At 39.7% G+C, this 11,030-nt stretch overlaps 1 protein-coding gene across 2 annotated transcripts; it reads right to left on the reverse strand.

Annotated features, from left to right (window-relative positions):
* Nucleotides 1–694: 694 nt before the first annotated feature.
* Nucleotides 695–10,655, reverse strand: LOC111950303 (matrin-3-like). 2 transcript variants are annotated; one of them, XM_023967773.2, is made up of 21 exons: nucleotides 10,525–10,655; nucleotides 9,241–9,791; nucleotides 8,874–8,935; nucleotides 8,713–8,751; nucleotides 8,508–8,608; nucleotides 8,356–8,399; nucleotides 7,919–8,035; nucleotides 7,318–7,443; nucleotides 7,060–7,224; nucleotides 6,711–6,829; nucleotides 6,066–6,600; nucleotides 3,491–3,575; nucleotides 3,326–3,345; nucleotides 3,089–3,217; nucleotides 2,734–2,856; nucleotides 2,458–2,586; nucleotides 2,242–2,369; nucleotides 1,866–1,980; nucleotides 1,467–1,605; nucleotides 1,214–1,335; nucleotides 695–947 (listed from the first exon to the last, which is right to left on the reverse strand). In XM_023967773.2, the coding sequence occupies exons 2-21, from the start codon at nucleotides 9,757–9,759 to the stop codon at nucleotides 921–923; spliced, it is 2,844 nt and encodes a 947-aa protein (XP_023823541.1). In that variant the 5' UTR covers nucleotides 9,760–9,791; nucleotides 10,525–10,655; the 3' UTR covers nucleotides 695–920. The 2 variants fall into 2 exon arrangements, with proteins under 2 accessions (XP_023823541.1, XP_023823540.1); XM_023967772.2 differs by having other exon boundaries at nucleotides 8,508–8,620.
* Between the last annotated feature and the right edge of the window lie 375 nt (nucleotides 10,656–11,030).

The raw sequence follows: 11,030 nt of genomic DNA on the forward strand, positions 1-11,030 counted from the left end.
ATGGAATAAAAAAATAAGTTTCCATCGCATTTTTAACTCTAGACTACCGATTGTTTTGTCACCAAAATAAATAGCATTATATAGTGAATGTGCCCACTCTGGTCTTTGCACGTGTGTTCTAGCCAACAACTTAGATACCAGGCTTTAATGGCGGGCCACCGGAAAAAAACTGGAAAGATATGTGTACCGTCTTAAAAAATTCCACCACCATTTTCCAATTTTCTGAGGTTTCACACCCTTAGCTGAACGCTGTTATCCAAACATGTGGGTGGTTAAATTGTGTTTTATTAAGAAAGTACACATCTTTCCATTTATTTTATGGAATACATTTACTGAACTCTCCCCCTATTGGTTTATCATTCAAAAGCATCTAGGCCTGTATGGCTTAAATCTTTCATGTTTTAGACCGAACAATGTCCCCCATTTGTCCTTTCCTCAAGCGATGTGCTGCTCCTTGCCACAGACTGGGTGAATCTTCTTAGCCAGCTCTGCTGTCACAGTCAAGCACCAGATGGTTATCTGGGTTAATGCAAATTCTGGGATGTAAAGTCCAGCCAATCCTGTCCACATGTCCTTGATAAATGACAGTTGACGATTAAAACAACCATAGGACTCTGTCAAATATGTTAAGGTCAGTAGGTTCAGAGTAAATGTTTGCCTTTAAGGTGAAAAAGGTGCTTTCCAGAAGTAAAAGAATAAGTCACATTTGTTTATTCAATAAGAAGAAACTAAAACAAGGTACTATTCATAACCACAGAATGGGACTACATTTCGTAATAGGTTGTATTAATTAATTTCAAATGGGTTACTGTTGTCAACAGTAACAGAAGAGACTGGAATGTTAAACAAACTGGACAGAAACGTTTATACGAAAACGGCCTTCCTCTGGGAAGACCACAGGTGGACGACAATCCTCTCAATCAGCCGAGGTCTGTATCCATCTTTCTCTGAAAGAAAATAAAATCAGTGTACATTTTCAATGCATTATCTAGATTAACCCATAACCAAGAACTCCAGTTAAAACCAATCCCCTAAAAAGTCCCATATCTTTCCATTTGGTTGAGATTCAACAAGCATAGGTGATACTAGCTTGAGTAAACAAGGTTTGAGAAATGTTGAATGTATTCTGGCCTCCTAGGTCAAATAAATTTTCTTACAAATACACCACAAAGAATGATTCATAAGACTGACTCTTGTCATAGTTGAGAAGTACCTTAAGGTTCAGATAATGTTCCTCACTGCTACAGTGGACTGATTTGGCTGTTTCCTCATTGGTGTAGAAGATGTTGCACAGCTTGCAGAAGAATCCAGTCCTTGGCAGCAGATAGTCTAACCCTGCAAGTAAAAGGAGAGAGAGAAAAGTTTATCACAATATGGCACTAAAAGCTCTTTAGCAGATCCCTGTCACACCTGATAATAAAAATAGGCAGCCACACAAACAGAAGTCAGTTTCTCCAGCATCTTACCAACAGGGTTGTCAGGTTGATAAGGACCCAGAGGTTCCTCCTGCTTCTCCTCCTTTGGGATAGCTTCCACACCACTGGCTACCTCACCCTCAGGGTCCCCACAGACCCCCTCACTGTCAGACACAGGGCTCTGGACATCCTGGCCATACAAAAACAATCATGTCTTTCACTCATTCGTTCTACTTAGCCTGAGAGACCAACACCAATAAATATCATCACTCTTCTCGGTGTTAAGTGGATTAACTGATTACTTCTGGACTAACCGGTAACTGTAAAAGGATTGTTCACGGGCACGCACATTTTTTATAAATGATAGCTGAATATTTACATATTAACTAACAAGGCAATATTTCACCTTGTTTAAATTAAGGAAACAAAAACAGCAAATAACCATCTCACCTCTGGATAGGGGCTTTTGGCTGACTGGCCATTAGTCTTTTCATCTTCTTGGTGATCTCTTGATCTTCTGTTGTTCTGACCAGCCAACCACAGCTCATATTTGACTGGTGGCTTCCTGTATCAGAAGAGCAGAATACAATGTCATGCAGTACTAGATCATGAAAGTGTACTTAGGTACATCACTCATACATTCCAGTTTAACAACATTCTTTATCAGATTATTTCATTGGCTGTATATTCTTCCAATAGATTCCAATCAATTGAACTGGCAGTGAAAATGGACTGCATACTAGCATTCTTCAAATTCCATTTAGTCTAACTATAATTTCCATCATCTACTCTATTACATATTCTTAGGGGTCATTAAATTATTTACCAGTATATTAGTGAGTCTCCCTTTTTGCACAGACTGACTCTTAACAGGGTCCCGTAAAACTTGTGTGGACGTTGGAAGTACTTCACCATTTTCTGAGCGGCGTCCACACACTCCATCTGGATATAACACTGAAGAAAAAAAACATCCAAGTGAAAGTCTTTTATTAATAGAAAAACAAAGGACACCCCCCCCTAAAAGAAGGACCGGTGAAACTACCTTTCCATGATGCCAGTTCAAATTATAGCCAGTGATTTTCCCAAAAGGCTGGGCAAGTCGTAAAAGAGAGACATCCGAGTACTTCTGGAGTGGAAGCATACAAATGTAGATGGATCTTCCACTAGGCCTCTACATTGACAGAAACAAATTCACATTACACATAATACACATCTTTGTGTTACAAATATTGACTCTATACTAGGTGTAGTTGAGTTAATAACTAAATTCTCTCATCAGATGCATAATGTGTACAGCATATAGATACACCAAACCCACCTCCAACTTCTTCTGTGAAAAGCACATGCTAATATTGACATGTTTCCTCAACAACTGTCCGTTTCCTTTGTAGAATTTCACCATTTCACGTACTTCCTCGGTAGTATCAAGCTCTAACCATGCCTGAAAATATAGGAAATTCTCAATGTCATACAAACTAGGACATTAAACGCTTGCACAAATCAGGGGTTGAGTAAATCAATTCCTCTCTGTATGCCAAAATGCATGAATGTCAAATTGTTATTCAACATCGTTGCCATGACATCTAGTTTTCTTCATGGGATGGAAATAATGTTAAGTACCATACAAATTAAATAAATACACTGATCTGCAAGTAACATAATTATGAACATACCTCCTGTCTGAGGAAGGATATGGCATGGTCGACAACTTTCACGTTTGCTCGCTCTGCCAGTTTCAATAGGGCCACCACCACGTTTCCATAGCCCTTTCTAATTGGGCTAATATGGACAACTTTTCCATCCTGTAGAAACAATTTTACTGCGCAACCTACTATCAATGTTGGATAAAACAACTTTTTTTGACACATTCCAACTTCACGTTTCTAAATGATAATTTGAGGAATACCAACCCATGAAGTATTCTTTGACTCTGCAAATAAAAACAAAAGTAATTATAACTATAAATTATGAACTGCAGATTATTTTCTTAATGTGTTATACACACTGGCTAAACAGCCGTAATAATTATGTCTATTGCTGCCAAGTAAGAATGTTTTGCATCATTCATTGCTTACCCAGCAACGTGTCCCCTCCAGTACTGTCGTCGAGTTCATCCAATGTAACGAAGTCATCCATATTCTCAGGGAAATCCATATCGTCCTGTTGGAAATAAGTTCACAACATCAATTAGTTAAAGAATTTGAGTTTCAAGTTCCACAGTGCTGCACCAGAACCATATCGTATCTCATGACAAATACTTGTTGCAATGGGAAACAGTAAAAAGATGCTCAAACAATGAACATAAAAGTATGTAAAATTGTATTCAATAGTCTTGAACTATGATATAGATCCATGTCTCAAAGCTAGGAAGTGAACTCTGTGGCTGCACTATTAGAAATGAAATTGACATCTTAAATATGCTATGTTATTCAAACCTTTTGGTCAGTCCAGGTTTTTACCATGTTAGGGCTGAACAAATAGGCACGTCTACTGATCCATACATCTACAATGCTTGGCTGACTTGACCGTTTAAGTGCCTGTTCTGGATTACTACGGTCAGTCTAGGTTTTCTGGAAACAATTGGAGCTTGTACAGAGATGGCTCTATATCCTTTGCTATTCAACCATGAAACATAAGGAGATCCTTCAAAGCTGATCTCCATCTGATTTGTAGGGCACTCATAAAACTGATGGAATTAATAACCCCTAAGCAAATCATATAGCCTACATACAGTGCCTTCAGAAAGTACTCACACCCCTAGACTTTTCCCACATTGTTGTGTTAGCCTGAATTTAAAATGGATTACATTTAGATTGTGTCACTGGCCTACACACAATACCCCATGTCAAAGTGAAATTATGGTTTTAAAAGTTCTGACATTAATWAAAAATGTGTCTTGAGTCCAATAAGTACTCAACATATTTGTTATATTTGCAAGCCTAAATAAGTTCAGGAGTAGAAATGTGCTTAACAAGTCAAAAGTTGCATGGATGCAATAAGTGATTAACATGATTTTTGAATGACTACCCATTCTCTGTACTACACACACACATACAGGTAATAGTAAGGTCCCTCAGTCGAGCAGTGAATTTCAAACAAAGACCACGAGGTCTTCTAATGCCTCGCAAATAAGGTCTCCAATTGGTAGATGGGAAAAGCCCCCCCACCAAAACATACATTGAATATGCCTTTGAGCATGGTGGTTATTAATGACACTTTGGATGGCGTATCAATACACCCAGTCACTACAAAGATACAGGCATCCTTCCTAACTCAGTTGCCGAAGAGGAAGGAAACCGCTCAGGGATTTCACCATGAGGCCAATGGTGATTAAAACAGTCCATGTTTAATTACTGTGACAGGAGAAAACTGAGGTCGGATCAACAACATTGTGTTACTYCACAATACAAAACTAAATAGCAGAGTGAAAAGAAGGAAGCCTGCACAGAATAAAAATATTCCAAAACATACATCCTGTTTGCAATAAGGCAAAGTAATGTACTTTATGTTCTGAATACAAAGCGTTATGTTTGGGGCAAATTCACACATCACCGAGTACCACATATTTTCAAGCATGGTGATGGATGCATCATGTTATGAGTATGCTTGTCATCGGCAAGGACTTGGGAGTTTAAGGATAAAAAATAAACTAAATAGAACTAAGCACAGGCAAAATCCAAGAGAAACCTGGTTTAGTCTGCTTTCCAACAGACACTGGGAGACAAAATCATCTTTCAGCAGACCAATAACCTAAAACACAAGGCCAAATCTACACTTGAGTTGCTTACCAAGACGACATTGAATGTTCCTGAGTGGCCTAGTTACAATTTTGACTTAAATCAGCTTGATTATGGCAAGTCTATGGCAAGACTTGAAAATGTCTGTCTAGCAATGATCAACAACCTACTTGACAGAGATGAAAGGATGTGTAAATATTGTACAATCCAGGTGTGAAAAGCTTAGACTTACACAGAAAGACTCACAGCTGTAGTCGCTGCCAAAGTTGATTCTAATACATATTGACTCAGGGGTGTGAATACTTATGCAAATTCAATATCTGTACTTACTTTCAGTACATTTGCAAACATTTCTAAAAACATGTTGTTTTCACTTTGTAATAATGGGTAGTGTGTGTAGATGGGTGAGAAATCATTGTAATCAATTTGTAATTCAGACTGTAACAACAAAATGTGGAATAGTTCAAGGTGCATGAATACTTTCTGAAGGCACTGTAAATAGCATGCTATGGTACCAAGCAAACTCAATATTCCAACAAGCCATGAGTCAAACCGGGCATTGCTGACATGAGTCACAGAAAACATCTTGACTGTTTGTCTAGATTGACGAGGTTCAATCTGAAGTGTCAGATACATTTTATTTGCCACTGAAACGTCAGCCAGATTTCAGTGGTTCTAGGCAATAGATGGCCACATCTGTTTCAACTGATCAGTGGAGGATCTCACTCAACCAAACTATTCTCAGGAATGCTCCCAGAACTTCAACCAAGTTGAAGAGTTGAAGCATACATGCTTTAAGAAGCCATTGCTAGGAACCCACATCTTGGTTACTTGACAAACTTATTTTCAATTCTGGGAACAATAAGCCTTTTGTTGGTTCCGGTCACAAATATAAATGAAAATAATTCCTTACATCTTCATGAAAGCTCTCCTGTTCCATCATGTTCTCCATTGAGACGTCATCACACAGAGCTGGATCATCGGCAGCCTTGATGTCAGAATCCTCCAAGGTATCGTCTGCCAACAGTTCTGAGATTTCGGGTTCCCCCTTATCTTTAGAATCAGCCACCAGAGAAGCACTTTTGGAAGGAGCTGGGTTTTTAGTATCTACACCAGCACCAACCTCATCATCTAACAAGCATTGTTCAGGTTCCATCTGGATGCCCTTTCCATCTAGATCTTTGTTTTCCAAATCAATGTCCTCTTCTTTGACCAACCCCTCAATCTCCCCCTCCTTGATGTCCTGCTTGACCACTTCCTTGAACTCTTCTGAGGTGCTTTGTTGACCTTCTCCTTGTTCCGTCACTTTCTCAGCGGGTTGTTCACCTGTACTGGGTTTCTCTTTGTTCGTGGAGTTTGAGGTCTTGCTAGTCTCCTCGCTCTTGTGTCTGCTGCTGCGGCCTTTACTGGAATCTGCTCTTCTGGATGTGGTGGAGTCAGGACTTTCTCTACAAGGCAAAAACCATTGAGGTAAACTTCCCTGAGACATACTTCCTGATGAGTCCCACAGGAAAATTGGTCGGGCCGCAATAGCCCCAGTTGAAGGACTCTTACTTACCTCAGGCGTTTCAGTGACAAGTATACTTTGACACTCTTTCCATTGATCTTGAGGGGGTTGGAGTGGTAGTACTTCACCATAATGTCAGCATCCTTCCAATCTACCATCTCAATCAGGGCCTGCAGATGAATAAGGGAGGATTCATTAGACGAAGCTAGAGAAGGTGCTGCATAATGGGAGGTTTGTGTTGAATTGATCTATTCTAGTCATACAATCCCATGCTATTCTGAATTTAAAATAGATACACTACATTGTTACTGTTTTAAGAATTGTTGTCTATTTAAAATCACCAGAGAGATTTGCAGAATTTGATTGATCACACTTCAATTCCATATTGCTCGAACCTTACCTGATCACTTGAAAATGTTGAATGCCGCACATTCCCAAACATCTTGGCGAGATCAAGAATCTCTGATTCTCTTTCCTTCCCAGGAGGTAGGCGGGAAAAACAAACCACTGTATTGGTAACTTGTTTGGTCGGCCGTTTTTCTGGTGGTTCATCCAACCTTGGCGGCTAAAGGAAAAAACATGCTCATACAGGGATCTCTGTGATTAATACTTCTGTATTAATTATTATCTCAAACTCTTAACAGACAGATGCACTTACATGAATACTGCACACCATMGGTGAYAGGTACAGAGTCAACTTGTTTCCCTTCACGAATGCATGCTTTTCACTGAAGTGATTCACCATATTGACAGCCTCTTTGTGAGAATCAAACTCCAGGAATCCCTGTAACAAAAATACAACACCGAATCATCCAATAGACATTCAACWACAGATGTAACTTTTTTTAAGAGAGAATGTTAAAGCTGCAACATGTAACTTYTTGGGCGACCCAACCAAATTCACATAGAAATTAGTTATAGCTGTCATTCTCATTGAAAGCAAGTCTAAGAAGCAGTAGATATGTTCTATTTGCCCCATTTCTAGGCTTCCCGTGCTTAAGTTTCATCTTTCTTTTAGTTTTGTACACAAGCGTCAAACAGCTGAAAATACAATATTTATAGTTATTGAAAAGATATTTCACTGCAGTTTAGATGGTACAACTATTCTCTACAGTAGAGTTGCTTGTTTTGTCAAAAACTGAAATTAGGCAAACTATTTGAATTTTTGCAACCATGAAATGGTGGAGCGATTTCTGAATAGTGCATCTTTAAGAGTTGAGTGCTTATTCCTCTTTTTTTTATCAATTTGTGTAACTTACCTTGCAGGGGAACACCAGATGTTTTACAACTGTGCCGAATGGCTTAGCCAAAGTCATCAAGTCTTCTACACCAACAGAGCCAAGGGGAAATTTTGTAACCACCACCTTTGTGCCAGCCTGAAGCAAAATATAAAATCACACATTCAAGCATGTAGCTTTAAGCAAATTATCTCCATCATAAGAAGTTAATGATATATTTAAAAACATATATTTACTAGGCAAGTCAGAACAAATTCTTATTTACAATGACAGCCTACTGGGGAACAGTGGGTTAACTGCCTTATTCAGGGGCAGAATGACAGATTTTCACCTTGTCAGCTCTGGGATTCGATCCAGCAAYCTTCCGGTYACTGGCCCAACACTCTAACAACTAGGCTACCTGCCACACCAAATAATCTATTTATAAGAAAACATCACCACAAAATGGGCATCATTACCTTGGGCTTCAAATGGTGTCTTTCTGGTGCAGACCAGACTTCACCTAAAGATGAAAACATGAAAGGAGATAGTATTTATTTTCAAGTGGTTTGCAATTGCAATTATTTGGTCTGGATCAAACTTGACTTTGGAACGGGACTGGGGTTATCACCTCCTACGCGGTCTGAGCTATGTTGTCTCTTGTAAGGCATAGCAGGACGTGGCGTTCTCCTGGGCGGTGAAATAGCATCTCGACTTGGGATGGAGTTGGACCTGGAAGATAATGTAAACAGTGCTAAGTAAGAAGAGGTAGAGCTAATGGTTTTACATCATGACATGCCTGTTTTCAACATGAAGCTGAATTTCATTCCCCTCACATTTCCTTCCGTGTATCATGTCTTTTCCAATCTGGATATCTGTAAAAAACAGAAAATAAACAACTAATTGTAATAAAACCAGGTAATAGGAAATATATCAATTGATTGTGACCTGTATCAGTCCATTCTCTAAATGTTTTACTTTGCATGTTAACACTTACAGACGCAGGAGTTCTCGACAGCCCTCCACGTGGCTTAATCCATTGAGATGATCCTTCCATGCCTGTGAAAAAAGCACTCATTAAGCTAAATGAATGCCAGCACAGCCAGAAAAGGACTGGCCACCCCTCAGAGCCTGGTTCCTCTGTAGATTTATTCCAAGGTTCCAGCCTTTCTAGGGCGTTTTTTCTAGCCACTGTACTTCTATATCTGCATTGCTTTCTGTTTGGGGTTTTAGGCTGGGCTTCTGTATAGCACTTTGACATCTGATGTAAAAAGGGCTTTATAAATACATTTGATTGAGTGTTGATTTAAATGACATAGATACACAGTACAACAGCAAGAGTATTGAAATATAACAAAGCTTACCTTAGTAGAATTCAACATGCATAAGCATAGAGAGCATGTGTGTGGGTAAATCTTTGGCACAACTCCATGAAAATCATCCACTTGATAGGAGAAAGGAAACCTTTGCTGGGTGTCTGATGGTTTTTCCCTTGAGGACCAATTGTGACGGGAATCTCTCCTTGTCTCAGTCTGCCGCTCTGGTCGACTGTGAATCTCCACTCTCCTATAGTCAGTGTCACAATGGCTGTTTGACCGGCGAGGTACTGCAGGGGGACTGTCCCGTTTGCTAAGGACTCCATCATCTGTATCCTCCTGCCGGCTGTCTCTCTTTGGGGAGGCCTCTCCCTGCTCCTCTTGCTTTGCTCGATTGGCCTTCAGTTGCATTATCAGATAAGGCAACGTCTCCACACTGATCTCGTTCTCTGGAATCTGGGCCAGAGCATCCACGTCTTCTGGAGAGAGCCCCAGCGTGGCATATAARTTCATAGCTCCATCACCAGATGCTTGGTGTGCAGAGCTGTTTCCCTCACTGCCCTCCATCCTCAAACTTCCAGGGCACAGATAAGTTTATTCTGAAATTGGGGGACAAAAAGGTGTTCTAAAGGAGTTTCCCAAACTTGTTCCTCAGGAACCAAGGGGTGGACATTTTGGTTTTTGCCCTAACACTAGACAGCAGATTCAAATGATCAAAACGTTATGCTTAGTGATTAATTGAATAATCTGTGTATTATTACAGCAAAAAAACAAAACGTGCACCGAGTTTGGGAAACACTGAACATGTCTARCTACATCAATGTGGTTGGGTAAAACGTGTAGGCCCTACAGATGAGCCTTAGGAAGAAAGTATTCTTAGCACGACTGTGAAACTGAAAAGTTATCTTCAATCATTCAATAGCTGGTCTTCATTTGCTGTGGGTAATTAGATGGCAAATTATGTGTCACTGAAATTAAAATACGTATCACAGCCCAGAACAACAGTCGTTAACTATCTACAGTAACGTTAACGTTAGCTAGTTAACAGCCAGTTGTTAACTAGTTACACATCTTTAGCTCTGCTAAATTAAGCCAAATATCATCTCAACCCGATGAAAAAATATTAGCACGCAAGTACCATGTAGCTATAACGTTACTGCATTATTGTTGCTTAGCTACACGCACCGTTGGAGAATGCTGCCCTGCTGACCACAGCCAGGAAGCTAGCTAGCAAGAAGCTAATCATAGCTTTCAAGTAAACACAGCCAGATAGTTTCGGGTCGAAAGTTTACTACTACATGGAATGCAAATTGTGAATGCTGTAAAACATACCTTTCAAGAAGCCTCCTTTCGGGTATTTCGTTAAATTTAGTGGCTACAGCCTGGCCAACGATATTTATAATTTATCCATCTACCAGCGACATAAAAACAGTAGCTTATTCACCTTAACGGAATTTCAGAATAAAAGTCCCCCACGTAATTACATTACTTCTTCTTTTGTGAGGTTTAAGGGCGGTTGGCATCCAATTTGTTGCATTACCGCCACCCACTAGACTGGAGTACAACTCCCTTATACATTGCTTGAAAAWWWWWWTTACTAAATAAATACCCTACCATCTAACACTACACTCACGAATTTCTAAATTATATAAAATTAAATTAACACCACCCTACTAATTAAATGTATTTATTCCTACCTCATGCCTGGAAGGATGGGACACCACTTAACACACCCAGTAACTCTTCTGAAGTCCCACCCACCCAATATCTCTCTGCAGCTGCCACCACAACCTCAATTTTCTGTGAATTCCGTTCCATCCCTGCAGTACAGTTGATAA

Source organism: Salvelinus sp. IW2-2015, linkage group LG23, assembly GCF_002910315.2.
Source record: "Salvelinus sp. IW2-2015 linkage group LG23, ASM291031v2, whole genome shotgun sequence".
Taxonomy (NCBI): Eukaryota; Metazoa; Chordata; class Actinopteri; order Salmoniformes; family Salmonidae; genus Salvelinus; species Salvelinus sp. IW2-2015.